This window comes from Anser anser (assembly GCF_964211835.1).
Source record: "Anser anser genome assembly, contig: HAP1_SCAFFOLD_133, whole genome shotgun sequence".
NCBI classification, from domain to species: domain Eukaryota; kingdom Metazoa; phylum Chordata; class Aves; order Anseriformes; family Anatidae; genus Anser; species Anser anser.
The window spans coordinates 140,597-160,681 of record NW_028153510.1 but is presented as its reverse complement, the minus strand read 5'-3'; the positions used below and the strand labels follow the sequence as shown (position 1 = coordinate 160,681).

Below are 20,085 nucleotides of genomic sequence, written 5' to 3'. Positions count from 1 at the left end.
CAACTGGACTGAGCCCTTGAGGAATCTGGCTGAGACCAGGACATATGGACAGACTGTCTGTCCTTACTGCACTAAGGAGAGTCATTTTGCTTCCTGGGATTCACAAGATCTCACTTGGCATACAAATGCCATGGTTTTCTACTGCCCCTGAGTGTGACACAGGCAACTGGAACAAAGTACACCATGCACTCTATTCTGTAGTCAAGGGTTTTGAGAGTGGTATTGCTGGGAAGTCCACATACATCAGAGAGAGATTTAATCAGAGAACTCTCCTGGTTTGTTTTTACATTGAGCTGCAGGGCAGGCCTGACTTCTGCAGAGGCCACAGCAGAGTCCCCTGTTCCCAGTGGCACCACCAACCAAAGCTCAAGCAAGGGAGCAGAAGAAAGGTCTCAGAAAGGAGAAAGTCACTTCTTCAATGAGGAGTAGATTTTTCTCAGACATGCCTCTCCTAATTATCACTGTAATTTCCTCCTTGGATTGTCCCCTTTCTCCAGAAGCATCAGATGTCCAACAGCAGCTCCATCACCGAGTTCCTCCTGCTGGCATTCGCAGACACGCGGGAGCTGCAGCTCCTGCACTTCGCGCTCTTCCTGGCCATCTACCTGGCTGCCCTCCTGGGCAACGGCCTCATCCTCACCGCTGTAGCCTGCGACCACCGCCTCCACACCCCCATGTACTTCTTCCTCCTCAACCTCGCCCTCCTCGACCTGGGCTGCATCTCCACCACTCTGCCCAAAGCCATGGCCAATTCCCTCTGGGACACCAGGGCCATCTCCTACACAGGATGTGCTGCACAGGTCTTTTTCTTCTTCTTTTTGTTTTCAGTAGAATATTCTCTTCTCACCATCATGTCCTACGACCGCTACGTTGCCATCTGCAAGCCCCTGCACTACGGGAGCCTCCTGGGCAGCAGAGCTTGTGCCCAGATGGCAGCAGCTGCCTGGGGCAGTGGGGTTCTCTATGCTCTGCTGCACACTGCCAATACATTTTCCCTGCCCCTCTGCCAAGGCAATGCTATTGACCAGTTCTTCTGTGAAGTTCCCCAGATCCTCAAGCTCTCTTGCTCTGACTCCTACCTCAGGGAAATTGGGCTTCTCACATTTAGTGTTTTTGTGTTTTTGGGGTGTTTTGTTTACATTGTGCTGTCCTATATGCAGATCTTCAAGGCTGTGCTGAGGATGCCCTCTGAGCGGGGCTGGCACAAAGCCTTTTCCACGTGCCTCCCTCACCTTTTTGTAGTCTCCCTCTTTATCAGCACTGGCATGTTTTCCTACCTGAAGCCCCCCTCTGTCTCCTCCCCATCCCTGAACCTGGCAGTGGCAGTTCTGTACTCGGTGCTGCCTCAAGTATTGAACCCCCTTATCTACAGCATGAGGAACCAGGAACTCAAGGATGCCATTAGGAAAGTGATGTCACGGATGTTTTCCAGGATGTGCTGAGGAATTTAATTGGACCTTTCAGCAGATATAGACTCCTTTTCTTTATTTCCATCAGCACATTGCAATCATCTGAAATGATGGAACACTTCTAATGCAAATTTTTTTTTTTTGCTTTTTTTTCCCCCATGACATTAGAATATTATTTTTTTTAGGATGTGTATTGCAGGAGTAGAAAATGTACTCATCTTCTCCCATACTTGCATTGCCAGGACTCTGTCTCTTATGCACTTCACTTAATCTCCACAGTCCTTCAAGTATTTCCACCTGGCCTGATTAAACAGACCATATTGGACACCACCTTTCCAGCAGACTATCTGGACACATGCACTCTCCATTCTTCTCCAGATTCCCCTTTCCTTACTCTTTGATCATACAGATACATCTCACCTACCCAGTTGGTTTTCGGATCCTGAGGGAGCTTCAAGCTTGCCTGTATCCCAGTTTTCTGTCTCATCATCCCTACAGCCAGCTCTGTAGTTGTGTTTCTATACATCATTTCCTACCTATCTCAAACATTCCCAAATGTGAAGTCCCACATGGCTGATGAGAGAAGTGCTGGGCATGTGGAGGTGAGCAGCAAGGCTGTCCATGCAGTCTAGGACTTCAAGGGACTGCTTTTCCTACACATACAGAGCTCCTTAGGAGACACATGGGGCCAATGTCAACTAGAGAATGATGCTATCACTTCTTCTCAAAACTCTAAACTAATGGAAACTAATCTTAAATAAAGAAAATGCTTTCTGTAAAGTTGTCACTGAAACTTCCTTGTTTACCTGCACTTTTAATATCTCACTAATTTACAGGACAAGTCTGGAAGACCGGATGAAAATGGCTGAATGGTAATGAGCCCCACGGTGCATTTGGCGCTCAGTCCACAAACCTCCGGTAGTGAGAGAATGATGCAACTGCAGGAGAAGTTAAAGTCAGAAGGAGTCTTCGAAGTGTCCTGGAGTTTAGTGGTCTCCAGTGAGGGTCATTACTGACAAAGCCTCCCCATGGACTTATTACAGGACACAATTGGAGGCCATGATTACAGATAGGCCAAGGCACTGCGCAGGAGACTCTGATACTGAGTAAAAATGAGGTCCTGTCCCTCACCGATGGCTCAGGGCTCTTCCTGGGGCAGTGGGATGTGGGGTGTGTGATGCTGTGTGAAGGACAATGCTATGACACCTCCTGGCCTCCTCACTGGGTTGCAAGGAAGCAACAAGCCCCCAGTGTCATGAGCACAGCATGTCTCCTCATGAGCCTTAGTAACAGAGACAACTGCCATAGCCAAGGGGACAAAGACCTTGGTTCTGCTGGGGCCTTCCAGTCTTGCCAGTGCTCTTGGTCTTTTCCATTACAGGCAGTCCTGTGCTGTCCTGTCTGTGCCCCCTTTTCCCTGCAAGCTTTAGCCACCCACCTTGCTTCTCCCCCTTGCTCTCATACATGCATTTCCTTACTCTCATTGATGTCTCCTCACCCTCCCTGGCAGTTCCTTGAAACACAATGGCATGGGCTGACCACAGACTCCTGGGTGACCTCTGGCCCTAACCCATCAGCCTTCTGTTGCACTGTGAACTGATCAGACAGAAGAAACCTCACCAGGATCTTCCAGGTCTGCTGCTGCCCTTCCAGCTTCTCAGGTAGTCATGACCAAGCTGTGTGCCTGTTGCTGTCCCACCATGTGCTCAGACAGAAGGGACTTGAAAACCCATGCGCAAGACCTCTTCCTGCATGGGGCCTAGCAGGCTCTATTCTAGTGAGATTCCAGGGGCTGAAGCTGATTGGTTCAGTTTAGCAAGGAGCAGACAATATTTATATATATATATATAAAGTAAGCAAGCTTTATTACGAGCTATTTACACACATACCAACCCCAGGGCAATGACAATGGTACCGATGAGTGTGAAGCTTTTCCCAATCATTGATGGCCTAGAGGAAGGAGTCATTAGGCACACCGCTTGAACAGGCATTCCCACTGAGGCAACATTGTCCTTGGTAGTGCGCCTTGTCTCTCTCCTCTGGGGGAGTCCCAGTTTTATCCCCTCCTACCCACTAGCTGTTCTGACACGTGAGGCCAACACATGTCACAAGGGCCACCAGGCTCCTCCTTGGTCTTGTATAAGCATGTCTACAAATGCGCATGTGCACCATTTGAGTTGGGGTTGCACCCACTCCGCGAAGGTTGTTCCATCATCATCTTCCCCTGCTGCCCTCTGGCCAGCTTTTCCAGCTGCAAGTGTCATGGGTACAAGCCAAGCTGCAACGTTTCACCAGCCTTGCCACAGTTTCACTAGCGTTGTCTCAGAGCTTGGTTAGTTCCTTGTTTTTCTTCCTCTTTTCCCCTGCATATGTGCTCAGCAACTTACACCCCTCCCTATAAGGACGAGCTGTTCCACAATGCACCAAACAACACAATCACAGTCACAAGGTCACTATGTCTTTACACAGGGTTGTAAGGAGGCAGCAAGGACCCAGTGTCACGAGCACAGCATGTCTCCTTATGAGCTTCAGTAGCAGAGACAGCTGCTACAGCCAAGGGGACAAAGACCTTAGTTCGGTTGGGGCCTTGCAGACTTGCCAGTGCTCTTGGTTTTCTCCACATGTCTGCTGCTGGCCTTCCAATTTCTCAAGTTGACATGACCAAACTGTGTGCCTGTTGCTGTCCCACCATGTACCACCATGTCCCACCATGTTCCACCATACAGGAGAGACATGAAAACCCACACCCAAGGCCTCTTGCTGCATGGGGCCTATCAGGCTCTCAGACAGAGGGCATCTCACAATCAGTGTGCCAAGCAGGTGCCTTCTGCTGCCTTATCAGGGGATTCTAGCAGGTGCAAGCCAAAAAGCACAGATGTCAGCCAGGAGGCAAGGGCTGACACATCAGCTGCTTCAGAGAGAGGTCACCTCAGATTCTTTGTCCCCAGCCATGTTACTGCTGCTGGCCTGTCAGCTCCAGAGTCAGAGGTGACCAGATGCTTCCTACTGGATTTTAAGTTTCTGAGGCACAACAGACCTCCTAATAACATACCCACCCAACACCTTCCTTGTGGGCCAGCACATGAGGCGTTAAAAAAGTAAGCTTCTCACATGAAATTTATGAAGTAAATTTTCTGCCACTGCTAGAAACATTCTTCATAGGATCTACTGTGTTCATAGTGAGACATGATATATCTCTACCCCTGCCTTTCTCTTTTTCTTTCTCTGCATATTATGTCTTCAGAGAGCTCTCCAATGGAAAGAATCTTTGAATTGCAAAATAACTCATATTCGAGGAGACCCCTGAATGGCATCTTCTTGGACTGTCTTGCTCAAAGCAAACCAAATAGATGAGGTTTCTCAAGGGCTCCTTTCGGCTTGGCACAAACCAGAAAGGGTCTGAAAGCATCCTCCATCCTGTAATTCCGACATTTAATAACAACACTCAACAGTGTTGGCACAAGTGCTGATCACTGAGGGATGCTGCTAGGAACTGCCTGACAGCAGAACTTTGCACAACGGATGACACCTGGGCCTGATTGTCCTGCCAAATTCCCACCCACAGCCTCATCCATTAGTTACATCCACATAGCACCATTCTCACTACAACAAGTCTCTGGGAGACAATGTCAACGGCCTTGCTAAACTGCAGGTAGACAGTGTCACTTTCTTTCTCCTCCCCTATGGGTTCAGCAATCCCTTTTTTGTCCTTGAAGTGCCTGGAAGTAGCTGTGGAAAAGCTTGCCCCATCACCTTCCCAGGGACTGAGGTGAGGCTGACCAGCCTTAATTCTCCCCACCCTCCTCTTTCCTCTTCCGGAAGACAGGTCTGATGTCATTCCAAGTCTCCAGAAAGCTCTCTGGTCCCCCTGGCACATTTGCTGACACAGTCCGGAAAGGCAGGGGAGGGTGATGCAGCAGACTGGGGCATTTGCAGTGAATCTGTCCAGGACAGGTGAGATGGATTTCATGGAGGTGGTGGGGGTTGTTCCTGGTGTCACACATGGAAGTGTCAGGGCTCTGTGAGGTGTCCACATCTGAGCTGGCCTCATGTACTTCTTGTAAACACAGCAGTGTTCAGAGACATGAGTCTTGCACATCCAAAGACAGGGCACTGCAGTGGTTGTGGTGTCCTTCTGGCTCGTGTTGCCTCTCCCAAAGGCTGAGAGGCGTCTCAGCCCTGTGGTACATCGCCCTGCTCTGCACTTGTCTGAGATACCCCACGGCATGAGGAACGGACACAGGCTGAGGGCATTTGTGCTCAGGTTTGCCTTACATGCACACAATATGCACATTGAAGCCTCACCTGTACAGGGCACACGTGGCCTTCTGACTGAGCCATTCTGTATCCCTCTGTGGAGGAACAAACCACCTCTCTGAGCTGGGCTGAGAGCCCTGGTCCTGGAGCTCCTCAGGCAGCTCCTGCTGCCCCCGAGCCCTGGCGGCCTGCCCCAAGCTGCATACATACCAAGGGGTTTCTCTTTCCAGGGATCCCCTGCACACACACGGGGCCCCACTCTCCTCCCAGGACTTCCCACCTCAACAAAGAGCCTTTCCCAGGAAGGAGTATGCCTGTTCTGGCCTGGCCAGCCATTCCTGCACCCTCTCCCCATGCATCCCACAGCCCCAGCTGGTGGTGCTGCTCTGCAGAGCGAGGGGGCTGTGGTGTCCAGGACACAGGGGCACTCTGCTACTCTGCAGGGCCGTGCTGTGCAGGCTGGGAGGTAGAGACAGGTCATGGGTCTCTTCCACTGACTGCCTCCCACACCAGCTCTTCTGTGGCTGTCAAGGGTGCTCAGCAGTAGCCTTCTTTCTTTCCTCGAGTGCCATCAGAAGTGTTTGGCTCCTGCACTGCATCCAGCCTATGGTGTTTCACTAGGGGTAAAACGAATCAGTCACCAGACTCCCTTCCTTGTTCCCGCTGTGTCCCCTGGGTCGCGGGGCTCTTCTTCTCACACCCAGATCTAGCACTTTATCTCAGGGGAACTCCACCTGAGACAGGCTCGCACTCCGTGGGCTCCATTCATTGCTGACTCCCTGGCAGACGCTGTCCCTGCAGCTCCTCTGGGCTCTCCTGGCAGCTCCTGATTCTTTCCAAAAAATGCTCACCTGCTGCCAGTGTCCTGGTTTCAGATAGAACAGAGTTAATTTTCCTCCTAGTAGCAGGTAGGGTGCTGTGTTTGAGATTTAGGATGAGAATAATGTTGAGAACACATTGATGTTTTGGTTGTCGCAGAGCAGTGCTTACACTAAGCCAAGGACTTTTCAGCTTCTCGCTCTGTCCTGCCAGCGGGCAGGCTGGGGGTGCAGCAGGAGCTGGGAGGGGACAGACCCAGGACAGCTGACCCCAACTGGCCAAAGGGGTATTCCATACCATCTGACGTCATGCTAAACAATTAATATGGGGGGACTGGCCGGGGTGGGGGGACTGGCTCCTTGGGGATAGGCTGGGCATTGGTCAGCGGGTGGTGAGCAATTGCATTGTGCATCACTTGTTTTGTACACATTATTAGTAGTAGTACTATTATTATTATTATTATTGTTGTTGTTGTTATTATTATTATTTTCTGTCCTAATAAACTGTCTCTCTCTCAACCCACAGGCTTTGTTTTCCTGATTCTCTCCCCCATCCCAGAGAGGGAGGAGGGAGGGTGAGCAAACGGCTGTGTGCTGCTTAGCTGCCAGCTGGGTTAAACCACAACAGCCAGCCCCATCACATGCTCTAGTGCCCCAGGCAGGTTAATTGGAGACTCTTCAGCATACACCTGAGTGCTGGACACCAACAAGCAACACCTGAGCCAGCCCCCATGCCCTCAAACACCCAGCTGGGGCTCTGATCACTTCACCCTGAGCCCATGGAGAAACAGGCAAAGCTAGGTCCCTCTTTGGAGTCCATTTCTGGACTGCAATGTTCTTGACAACAACTGAGAAGGAAGACCTGAGCCCTCAGGCACTACCCTGAGCAGAATCACTTTATGGGACGGAAATGCTGTTCTGGAGGCCAAGTGTGTCACAAAAGTGCCCATTGACTGTCCCTGCCTGTGATCACAGGATTGCCACACAGCAGTACTGTGACCAAGCTACAGGAACAATCAGGCTTACGCCAACAGAAAAGGCTCAGCAGGAGAGTGTGGAAGTGGAATGAAAGCAGCTCTAGACAGACCAAGCACTGGTGCTTCCTGGCAGTGCTGCTGTGATGGGACTCTATTCCTCTCCACTTCTACCCATGGGCATTACCCTGCAACCCCTAGCAAAGTTCTCAGAGGAAGCATCTCAGGCACGCTCCACTGCAGGTTCCTTTATTTTGTTTAAATACGTGAGTAGGATAAATAATGACAATTTATATGGAAAACATTGTTGTCCCTTACACCCCTCATTACTAAACAAATAAAAACCACCAAAGAACAAAAGACAAGCTTGACATATCGTGAGTTACATTATGAGTGCTTTGCAGAAGAAGACAGGCAGTGCATTACTTCTGATGTACACCCACTCATGAGTTTGCGCAGTGCATCCTTGAGCTCCTGGTTCCTCATGCTGTAGATGAGGGGGTTCACTGCTGGAGGAACCACCGAGTATAGAACTGCCACCACCAGATCCAGAGATGGAGAGGAGAGGGAGGGGGGCTTCAGGTAGGCAAAAAAGGCAGTGCTGAGAAAGAGGGATACCACGGCCAGGTGAGGGAGGCATGTGGAAAAGGCTTTGTGCCGTCCCTGCTCAGAGGGCATCCTCAGCACGACCCTGAAGATCTGTACATAGGAGAGAACAATGAATACAAAACACCCCAAAAACACAAAAACACTAAATGTGAGAAGCCCAATTTCCCTGAGGTAGGAGTCAGAGCAAGAGAGCTTGAGGATCTGTGGGATTTCACAGAAGAACTGGTCCAGGGTATTTCCTCCACAGAGTGGCAATGAAAATGTATTGGCAGTGTGCAGGACAGCATAGAGAAAGCCACTGCCCCAGGCAGCTGCTGCCATCTGGGCACAAGCTCTGCTGCCCAGGAGGCTCCCGTAGTGCAGGGGCTTGCAGATGGCAACGTAGCGATCATAGGACATGATGGTGAGAAAATAATACTCTGCTGACAATAAAAAGAAAAAGAAAAAGACCTGTGCAGCACATCCTGTATAGGAGATGGCCCTGGTGTCCCAGAGGGAATTGGCCATGGCTTTGGGGAGAGTGGTGGAGATGCAGCCCAGGTCGAGGAGGGCGAGGTTGAGGAGGAAGAAGTACATGGGGGTGTGGAGGCGGTGGTCGCAGGCTACGGCGGTGAGGATGAGGCCGTTGCCCAGGAGGGCAGCCAGGTAGATGCCCAGGAAGAGCGCGAAGTGCAGGAGCTGCAGCTCCCGCGTGTCTGCGAATGGCAGGAGGAGGAACTCGGTGATGGAGCTGCTGTTGGACATTTTCTGCCTCTGGACATGGGGTTCTGTCCAAGGAGGGAATAACAAGTGAATAGTCAAACATCTACAAAATCTATTGCATAGGTCGTTTAAGCTACTGCTCTCTCACCAACACACAACAGACATGCACTGCCTTACTCCTTTCTGGAAGACCTCTGTGCAACATCCTGGCCAGAGTTCTGGCTGGGTTCTGTTGGTGATGCTCTTTCTGTGAGCAGGAGAAACTGCCCTTTGGCACTGGGAGAGTCAGTTCTGCTCTGAAGCCAAAGGCATAGGAACTGGGTGCGACCTCAGACGCCTGCTGGCCAAGGGCATCTCCCTCTTTGCAGATCCAGAGGAGCAGGTCAAATAATCCCTCAAGAAACAATAAAATTGATGCTGGCACTGGCTTTAGGCTGAGGTCTATGAAAGAACTTGGTGAGATTCTTTAAAGACATGCAGACCTTTTCCAGAGCAATGGTCTAGGAGCCTCAATCTGTAATAAAAACACTGTTCCTCCAATACCAACAGCCTGGCTTACCTGTAGGGCATCAAATAGTGGATTGACTGCTTACCCTGGAGGTAGACCATACCTTGAACTTTCACTTGACAAACCTATTTCAGGTATGTGTGAATTCTCACACCACCACCCCAGGAAATCCAAAGGAAACTCATGACCAAGTTCCCAAGACATTATGTCTGAAGTACTATAGTGGATGAGAAGGGGGTTGCTCCAGGGAAGGTGTCTGCAGTGCACAGATGTCAGAGAGATGTCCAGATCTCCCCTGCCATGGTGTTTCTTGGAGCAGTTCCGTCTCACTGCCTGCCCATGGCTCTGCTGCCTGCAGCTCTCCCTGCCTGCAGCTGGGTCTCTGTCCCCACGCCTCCTGCCTGCAGGTCACAGCCCCCATCCCACCCGCTGGGTGCTCAGCTCTGCCCTGCAGACACCTCCTGGCAGCAGGGCTCTGCCCAGGGGCAGCTCGCTGGGGGCACATCCTAGAGACCAGGTCACACAGACCCTGCTGGCACTGCACATGTGGTGGTGGTGGAGCTTTCTAGGGGATGAGGGGAAGGAAAGGGACTTGCTGGGGGTCCTTGTAATGCTCCTTGTGATGGCTTAGAAATGTCAGCCTTCTCTAGGAAATAACAGTATCTATTTCCATTCCCACCAAGCCAAAGAAGAGACGACTGAAAGAAAAGGGTCAGAAAAGCAGAGATTCAAGGCGCTAACCCTTGCTTTCTCTCCTCTCTTACAATGTGGCTTGAATACACCCTGGTTGTGCTGTGGATCTGTGAGCAGGCTGCCCCAGGCAGCAGCCTCCCACCAGCAGCAGGACCCTGCCCTGCCGGGGGGGCTCCTTCCACCCGCAGCTTCTCCCCGCAGCGCCCTGGGCAGCTCCCCGGGCAGGCTGAGTGCTGAGCCTGGCAGGCGGCAGAGGCCCTGCCCCGGCACACAGCCCCTGGGGCACAGCAGGGACCCTGCTCTGCACCACAGCCCTGGGCACCCCTGCCTGCACCCGCGGCTTCTCCTTCCTCCAGGAGCTGCGGCTGCATTGCCCTCCAGCCAGAGACTTACCGGGGTCAGGGCTGGCAAGTGTTCTCCCCCAGCGAGCTCTGTGCATCCTGCCACTTCTGCCTGCCTTTACCCACTCTGTCTCTGCAGGCAGTGCCCCCAGCCCTGCTGCGCTGGGCACAGGAGCTGCTCCTGGGCAGAGCTGGCTCTCTGCAGCGCTGCCCGCTTGCCAGGAGCTCCCCTTGGGCCCAGGAGCCCGGCCCAGCTCAGCAGCACAGCACCCGACCATGACATCGCTTGCTCTGTGCCATTGGGCTCCTTCGAGGTGTCCCCAAGGCCTCAGGGCTGACAGCTCCTGAAGTCATCGGGGTCTCTCCTGGGGTGTGGTGTTTGAAGCAGACTGAAGTCATCACCGGCTGCTCCTCTCTGAACATGGGAGAGATGCATTTTAGAAGTGAGATTTGTGCTATTAAAGTGTGTTTGTCAAACACAAGCACAAATGATTCCCTCATTTAACCCCTATTGTGTTCTCACTGCGTGGAAGGACACCTCAGCCATGACATCCAGGGATCATTTCACCCCTCTGAACACCCTTCACCATTTCTTTTAGGAACTGAGAAAGAGACATCTTGCTCGTTGGTGTCCTAACAAGATGGGGGGACCAGAATGCTCTAAAATGGTTTCTATGAGTGGAATGGGACACAAAGACATCATTGGTTGAGTTTTCCCAGCTGTCCATCTGGAAGATCCTCTACCCATACACAAATCTCTTCTTCCTCTCTCGCATGACCAGCACGGTGACTGGGATGTGGAACACCCTCATCATCGTGCTGGTGCCTACAAGCAAACACCTGCAGATGCCCGTGGCCTTCTTCCTGAGGAAGATTTGTCATCCTTGCAGACCTTGTACAGCTCCACCACCCTGTGCCAGATGCAGGACAGCTTCCTGGCTGGAGACAGTACCTCTTTTACTCACAGAAGTGGTAGCGCTATCAGCTGCACCTTCTGCATGAATTGAGTGCTTCCTGCTGGGGGCCATGTCCTATGGTCAGTCCTGGGCTGTATGCCATCCCTGTTCTCTGCAAGAGTCGTGAAGTGGAAGGTCTGACTCCAGAAGGCAGCTGTAACTAAATCAGGGGAATTTCTCTCATGTACAGTAATAATTTCTCCTCCTCCCAGCTACAGTTCTGTGGCCCCAGTGTCGTGGACCCCTTCTGTGATTTTGCCCCATTGCTGGAGCTCCCCTGCAGGGCCCCATTGATACTCATGGTCTTTGCTTTCATAATCTGTATTTTGGATCCAATCTTCCTCTTCCCGCTCATGCAGTGTTCATGTGTGTGTGTCCTGTGTTGGAAGGCCCATGGCCTTACCCACCTGCTCTTCTGTCCTCACGAGTGTCACCGTTTTCTATGACACCATCATAACTCTCCGTGTGAAGTGCAGAACAGCCCTTCTAAAAGATATTAACCAAGCCATTTCCCAAACCTTCATCATCCTCCTGGTCAGCCCTCAGGTTGCTTAGAGGTGGTGTGGGAAGGGTGAGAGAGGTGCTGGTGGAGCTGCAGATGTCATCATAAGACCTATCTCAAAAACCTTGGAAAGGACAGATTGATCAAAGACGTTCCTCGGCACTTGGAAAAGGCAGATGTCAAACCCATCTTCTACTAGAAGGGCAAGCAGAAGGATAATTAAGCGTAACCAATGATTAAAATGCCAGCCTTAACCCTAGCCATCAACCCAGACCTAAACTATAAGCCTCAAACCTTGCCCTCATTCTAAACCTTGAGCAGGTTCCTTGAGCAGAACACCAATCCCTCCCTTAAAGCCCTTTCCATTACCTTAACCCTGGAGGGTGACCTCTAATCCCTAAACTTTGTTCTGAACACGTAATCCCCAAAGCCCTCCAACATGTACACAGCACATCTCATCTTCAACCCCACTCCTACCCCTAATTTATGCTGTTTGTTCCCTTTGGGCAGGGCAGGGACTGTGAGGTCCTGCGGCAGCGCATGGCTTTGGAAGAGGTGTGTGAGGTAACAGGTATGTGATCAGATCAGAGGCCAAAAGGAAGAGTTGTCTGGGAACACTGTGATGAAGTCAGGTGTGCCTCAGGATCTGCTGGGCCTGCAGGAGGCACATGGCTGTGAAGGAGGCTGGGAGGTCACTTCTGTCTCTGGAGCTGACGGACCATCAGGAGGAATGTGGCACAGATAGGGACTGTAAAGGCCAGAAGCATGCACATGGTGTCGAAGATGATGGCGAGTTAACTTCTCTTCTGGTCAGGTGACAGACCAAAGGAAGGCTGATGGGATGGGAGTCATGCTTGAGGTATAGTTTGTGAGACCATAGAATCACAGAATGGCTCATGTTGGAAGGGCCCTTAAAGATCATCTAGTTCCAAACCCCTGGCCATAAGCAGGGATGCCACCCATGAAATCAGGTTGCCCAGGGCCTCATTCAACCTGCTCTTGAACAGCTCCAGGGATGGGGCATCTCTAAGGTCTCTTGGCAGCTTGTTCCAGTGCCTCACCTCCCTCTGAGTGAAGAATTTCCTCCTAACCGCTAATCTAAATCTCCCCTCTTTTAGCTTAAAAGCATTCCACCTTGTCCTGTCATTATCTGATTGAGCAAAGAGTCACTCCCCATCTTTTTTATAAGCCACCTTTAAGTACTGAAAGGCCACAAAGACGTCACCCAGGAGCCTTCTCTACTCTAGGCTGAACAGCCCCAGCTCTCTCAGCCTTTCTTCATAGGAGAGGTGCTCCAGCCCCTTGATCATCTTCATGGCCCTCCTCTGGACCCACTTGAACAGATCCACATCCTTCTTGTGCTGGGGGCCCCACACCTGGAAACAGGGCTCCAAGTGAGGCCTCAGGAGGGCAGAACAGAGGGGGACAATCACTTGCCTCCACCTGCTGGCCAACCCTTTTTTGATGCAGCCAGGGATGTAGTTGGCCTTCTGGGCTACAAGTGCGCACTCATGTCGAGCTTTTTCTCCACCAGAACCCCCAAGTCCTTCTCTGCAGGGCTGCTTTCAGTGAGTTCTTCTCCCAGCCTATCCTCATGTCTGGGATTTCCCTGGCCCAGATGCAGCACCTTACACTTGGACTTGTTGAACCTCATTAGGTTCACATGGGCCCACTTCTCAAGCCTGTCCAGGACCCTTTGGACAGCATCCCTTCCTCTGTTGCATCAACTACACCTCTCAGCTTGGTGTCATCCGCAAATTTGCTGAGGGTGCACTCGATCCCACTGTCTATGTCATTGATAAAGATATTAAAAAGTACTGGTCCCAGGACAGACCCCTAAGGTACACCACTCATGACCAGCCTCCACTCAGACATAGAGCTGTTGACCACTGCTCTGTGGGTGTGACCTTCAAACCAACTCCTTATCCACTCAATGGTGCACCCATCAAATGCATATCTCTCCAATTTGGAGACCAGGATGTCATGTGGGACCGTGTCAAAGGTCTTACGGAAATTCAAGTAGATGACATTGGTTGGTCTTCCCTTGTTTTCTGATGTGGTCACTCCATTGTGGAAAGCCACCAGATTGGTCAGGCATGATTTACCCTTTGGTGAAGCCATGCTGGCTGTCTGAGATCACCTCTTTGTCTTGCAAGTGCCTTGACATTGATTCCAGGAGGATCTTTTCCATGATCTTGCCAGTCAGTGAGGCGAGGCTCACCATTCTGTAGTTCCCTGGGTCCTCCTTTCTACCCTTTTTTAAAATGGGAGTGATGTTTTCCCTTTTCCAGTCACCAGGGACTTCACCCGACTGCCAGAACTTTTCAAATATGATGGAGAGAGGCTTGGCAACTACATCAGCCAGTTCCCTCCAGACCCTGGGATGCAAGTCATCAGGCCCCATAGACTTGTATGTGTTTATGTTCATCAGGTGGTCCTGAACCTGCTCTTCACTTACAGCAGGTGGGACTTTGCCCCCCCAGCTTCCATCTATGGGTTCAGGGAAACGAAAGACTTGGGAAGCCTGACTGGCAGTGAAGACTGAGGCAAAGAAGTTGTTGAGTACCTCAGCCTTCTCTGTGTCTGTCATTACCAGTTCACCCCTCTCATCCATCACAGGGGGTACACTCTCCTTGGCCTTTCTTTTCTGAGCAATGTATCTATAGAATCCCTTCCTGTTACGCTTTGCATCCCTTGCCAAGCTCAGTTCCATCCGTGCCTTGGCTTTCCTTATCCCATCCCTGCTCATCCGAAACTGAAGCATGCGTGAGGGCCTGGGAAAAGGAACCCTGGATCCACAGAAGCCATTTGGGAAACAAAACTTGTAGGTAGGAAGCGCAATTTTGTGGAGGTGCAGAGCTGATGGGCACACTGTGGAGGATGCTCCTAAAGACATGTATGTCCTTTTCCCTCCTGACTACAATGCCACTTCCTTCTCAGGAATGGAGTAAGCCAAGAGAGGTGAGACAGATACTCTACGATCATGAATGTCATCAGAAAGCTGATCCCAATAAAATATGGGAAGGTTAAGAGCAGCCTGGACAAGAAAGATGTGAGATTTTGGGGTGGGAAGAGGAGCATGGCCAGCAGAAAATAATGATTTTGTAGAGGTAAGAGGGGTCATGTAATGTAGATATTGCGGTAACACTGACTTAAAACAGTCATGTATGGCCCTTACCTTATTTTAACCAGTAGTTTTAATCCCTAAACCTAAATGCTACTCCAGCACTCTGACAGAAATCCCCTACTCTACTGCTTGAACTCAAAGTATCCCGTGAAGCAAAACTCAGGCCATAGCCCCTTTCCCTTACCTTTATTCTCTTACTCACCCAAATGCCTTCCCTTGACACTAGCATTAAAATGCTCTATTTATCCCTAGACTTCTTGGCAGACCTAAACAAAACCCTAAACCGCAGAGCTTGTCCATACCCTAAACACAGAAGCACACCAAAACTTCCCAGTAAAAGTCTGCTTTACTCTCTAACACAGAAAGGTGAGCCCTAATCCCTAGGGGACTAGAGAGAGGTCAGCTCTGCCTCAGGATCCCCTGCCCCAGCAGGAGGAATGTGGCTGTGGCAGTGACTGTGAGGTCACTTCTGTCTCTGCAGATGATAGGGCAGCAGCAGGAACATGTCACGGAAAGGGACTGTGAGGTCACTTCTGTCTGAAGTAGCTGACAGGTCACCCTTGCCTTCTCCCTGGGATCTGTACTTTTTGGCTGACATCTGCCAGTGGCCCTGCTAGGCCAGCAGAAGGCACCTGGTTGGCATGCTGACTGTGGGATCCCCTCTGCCTCCATACCCAGGAGGACCCAGACAGAAAGAAGGCCCGCATATGGGTTGTGCTGTCCCTTCTGCTTGAGTCCATGACTGAACAGCAGGAGGCACAAGGCTTGGGTGTGTCCAGCCAAGAAGTGCAAGGCCAGCAGTAGGCCCATGGCTTGGAAGATGCTGGTGAGGTGACTTCTGTCTGGTGGACTGACAGGCCACAAGAAGGCTGATGGGTTGGGATGCCTACTTTAGGAGTGGTTTCCACCCTGATGGAGCTTTCTTTGGTGGCAGGAAAGATTAGGAGAGAAAAAACTGCCACAAAGTGCACATTGGAAGGTTGGCACTGGCCATGAGGAGGAAGAAATGCCCAGGGGATCAACTGCTCTTGCTCTAGAGACTGAGGCAAAGAAGGCATTAAGTGCCTCAGCCTTTACCTCATCTCTTGTCACCAGGTTTCCTCCCACATCCAATAAAGGAAGATGATTCTCCTTAATCCTCCTTTATTTAAAGTGTTTATATAAACAGTTTTTGTTTTCTTTGACAGTAATAGACAGATTGACCTCCAGCTGGGCTTTGGCCCTTCTAATTTTGACCTGCACGGCCCCATAACATTTAGGACACAGCTCCAGACAAACTGACAGTATGCATGAGAATGAAGAACAGAAAAGGTGGAACCTGGCAGCATTCCATCCCCTACCCTTCTGTGACTCTATGCTGCAATTCCATTCAGCTGGTTACTCCTGTATTATCCAAACTTTCCTGCAACTCCTGATGCTGCCATCTTGTCAGAGAGAGCACAATCACGTGAAGGTTGAACTGTCTGCCTGCAGACATTAAACGCTGACAAAATGGAGCATCAGTGTGGGGGAATCTTGAGAAACTGCAGGATTCTGCCTACAGAAACGTCCTGACATTTACAACGAGAAGAGCCTGGTCCTACACCAGAGGAAGAGGAACCCCACACATCAGGACAGATTGGGACCCTGCTGAGTGAGCAGTGCCAAGGAGGAGGAGGGCCTGGGCACCAGGAGGGATCTCATAAAAGCTACTCAGCTAAGACCCGGTGTGACACAACATGGACAAGTGTCTACAGCCAGCTGGGAAAGAGGTGTAGGTCTGGGAGACACTAGGATACTCTGGCCTTTAGAGGAGCAAGGACATAGGCAAGGCTGAAAGTCCCAACAGGACCCAGGTCTTTGTGTCCATGGCTATGGCTGTTGTCTCTGCCACTGAGGCCTATGAGGAGACAGCTTATTGTTAAAGCACCAGGGCCTCATTGCCTCCTCACCACCACCCATGAACCAGGCAGGGGTCGTACCATTCTCCTGCACTTGGCCATGCACATCCCCATCTCCTACTGCCCCAGGAAGAACCCTGAGCAAGGTGTGACAGAAACATATCTCCCTTCCCAGGGGCCTGGGGACAAGGCCTAGTCCTTTTCTTTGGTGAAACACATCCAGGTTGTCTACACATCAGTGTCACCTTCACATTGCCTTTGTCTCCTTGTCCTCACTGCCTCCAATGTTCTGCTCTAACGAGCTCCAAGGGAGGCTGTGTCAGTCCTGGCCCTCGGGGGACGCTCCAGGAAACTTGCATCTGACTTGGACTTCTTGAGAGATTTCTTCAATTGTCTCTCAGTGCCTGAGGTTTGTGGGCTCATCACCAAAGCCCCCAGAGGGGTGACTACAATGCCTTGGGCTGGGCCTCTGCTGCTGAGCTGGGCCGGGCTCCTCGGACACAGAGAGCTCCTGGCAAGAGGGCCCTGGTGCAGAGAGACAGCTCTGCCCAGGAGCAGCTCCTCTGCACAGCGCAGCAGGGCTGGGGGCTCTGACCGCAGCAGAGACACAGAGAGGAGAGAAGGAGAGGGGTTGAAGGCAGTTGGGAGTGGGAGGATGCTGAGAGCTGACTGCAGGAGAAATCTGCACAGCCCTTGACAAGGTAAGTGTCCGGCTGCAGGGCCATGCAGCTGCACATCCTGGAAGGGTCTCCTCCTGGGTCTTGTTTCTGGGAGGGCAGTGGGCAATGCAGTGGGCTTTGAGAGTCCTGCTGGATTGCACTGCGTGGTGAGGAAGTCTGGCAGAAGCCCCTTGGAGTGTCATAACCTAGCTGCCCCTAGTAAACCAAGAGCAGAGTGGCCAAGCCTGCTCCAGACACTGCAGGGCTGCAGCTGGGATGCTGGGACACCCCAGCTTACAAATATTCATCTCTGTCCTTGGGGCGTCCTCCTGGTGTGCAGGCTGCTCTCCAGCAGGATGCAGCTCTCTCATGGCATCCTTGTGTTATCCAGGTGCCTGAAGGAGAAGACACCCCCGTTCTAAGGCCATGTCTGTGCTGCTGGATGGCTGTCTGTGGGCAGCTGGAGGGAGGCATCTGCAGCCCTGGTTAGGAGGGAAGAGCTGAGATCCTGCTCATGCACCTGCAGACAAGGTGAGGATTCTGTCCAGCTGCACTGGCACTGGGGCTTTAAGCTGTCTCCATTTATTGGGAAACACAAGAGTGTGATCATTGCCCTAAGCAAAAGAAAATCTGCCTTGCTCTACACTGTGGTTGGAGGTGTACTTTGCAACAACACTGCAAAGTTCATGGATCTGATAAGTGGACTGAACTTGAGTTTCCCCCATGGTCCTGCTTCCCGCCTGCTTCACAGCAGGAGGGACTCCTCTGGAGCCCACAGCAATCCCTGCTCCCAGTGCCACTCTCAGACAGCATCAGCTGGCACTCAAGTGATAGAGCTGCAGAAATGTTCTCTTGCAAAGAGAGAGGCTCAGGCGTGGGTTGCTCTAAGTTTTGTGATAGGTTTTCCTCAGAGAAGTCTCTTCTAACTTTTTTCTGCCTTATCCTCTTCAACAGACAACAGTGTCCAATGTCAGAAAATGCCCAACAGCAGCTCCATCACCGAATTCCTCCTCCTGGCATTCGCAGACACGCGGGAGCTGCAGCTCCTGCACTTCGCGCTCTTCCTGGCCATCTACCTGGCTGCCCTCCTGGGCAACGGCCTCATCCTCACCGCCGTAGCCTGCGACCACCGCCTCCACACCCCCATGTACTTCTTCCTCCTCAATCTCGCCCTCCTCGACTTGGGCTGCATCTCCACCACTCTGCCCAAAGCCATGGCCAATTCCCTCTGGGACACCAGGGCCATCTCCTATCAAGGGTGTGCTTCACAAGTCCTCTTTTTTGTCTTCTTCTTTGGTTCAGAGTATTCAATTCTCACCATCATGGCCTACAACCGCTACGTTGCCATCTGCAAGCCCCTGCACTACGGGACCCTCCTGGGCAGCAGAGCTTGTGCCCAGATGGCAGCAGCTGCCTGGGGCAGTGGCTTTCTCAATGCTGTCCTGCACACTGCCAATACATTTTCCCTGCCCCTCTGCCAAGGCAATGCTGTGGAGCAGTTCTTCTGTGAAATCCCCCACATCCTCAAGCTCTCTTGCTCAGATGCCTACCTCAGGGAATTCGAGCTACTTGTTTTTAGTTTTTCTTTAGTATTTGGTTGTTTTGTTTTCATTGTGTTATCCTATGTGCAGATCTTCAGGACTGTGCTGAGGATGCCCTCTGAGCAAGGCCGGCACAAAGCCTTTTCCACGTGCCTCCCTCACCTGGCTGTGGTCTCCCTGTTTGTCAGTACAGACATGTTTGCCCACCTGAAGCCCCCCTCCATCTCTTCCCCATCCATGGACCTGGTCGTGTCATTTCTGTACTCCGTGGTGCCCCCGGCAGTGAACCCCCTCATCTACAGCATGAGGAACCAGGAGCTCAAGGATGCCTTGAGGAAACTGATGACCTGATATCTTAAAAAAAAAAAAAAAAAAAAAGAAGCCCATTTTCTTCTGCATATGACTCATAATTCATTGCAGGAACACGGTTATCTTTTTGGTCATTTTTCATACTCCGGAGAGCGTCATCACAAGCTCAGAGCTGTGGGGTGTATGGGTAGGAGGTTCAGCAATAGCTGGCCAGGCCATTGCTCATTGCTCACTTGGGAAATGCTCCCTGGGAGACAGGATTTCCCAGAAGATCAGGGCCTGCTGTATGTGCATGGGAGATGTGGAAAGAGAAACCCAGTGCTGGTGCCAGCAGGCACATCATATGCATGTGGAGAGATGAACATGATGGAGCACAAAGTCCATCAGCTATTCCTACAATTTTCACGAAGGCCAGTTGGGCAGATAGTGTCACAAGACCAAGTAACGTCCCCTGGGAAGCCACCTGAAGACAGCTCTGGGATGTGCTTCCTTGAACTGCAGTCCCTGTGCCCATTCCTCATGTCCTGGGGTATCTCAGACGAGGGAAGAGCACGGTGAGGTACTGCAGGGCTGAGGTGCCTCCCAGCCTCTGGCAGTGGCTGCAGGAGCCAGAGGGACACTGCAAATAGTGCATTGCACTGTGCATGGGTGTGCAAGGCAGAGAGTCATATCTCTCAACAGCCCTGTGTGTATGAGGCAAGCTCAGATGTGGACACCTCACAGAGCCCTGCCATTGCCCTGTGTGACTCCAGAAACAACCCCCAGTGTCCCTGTGAGATTTCTGTCACCCCCCTTGCACA

The 20,085-nt window shown here is 51.5% G+C and overlaps 2 protein-coding genes across 2 annotated transcripts; one reads left to right on the top strand and one right to left on the bottom strand.

The window, feature by feature from the left end:
• The first annotated feature begins 242 nt into the window (after positions 1-242).
• Positions 243-20,069, top strand: LOC310892043 (olfactory receptor 14J1-like). The gene is made up of 2 exons (XM_083854225.1): positions 243-827; positions 18,734-20,069. Exons 1-2 carry the CDS (start codon positions 507-509, stop codon positions 19,325-19,327), a joined length of 915 nt encoding a protein of 304 aa, XP_083710351.1. The 5' UTR covers positions 243-506; the 3' UTR covers positions 19,328-20,069.
• On the bottom strand, positions 6,501-9,459 carry LOC310892041 (olfactory receptor 14A16-like). Its single transcript, XM_083854223.1, has one exon. It carries the CDS (start codon positions 8,809-8,811, stop codon positions 7,846-7,848), a length of 966 nt encoding a protein of 321 aa, XP_083710349.1. The 5' UTR covers positions 8,812-9,459; the 3' UTR covers positions 6,501-7,845.
• Positions 20,070-20,085: the final 16 nt, after the last annotated feature.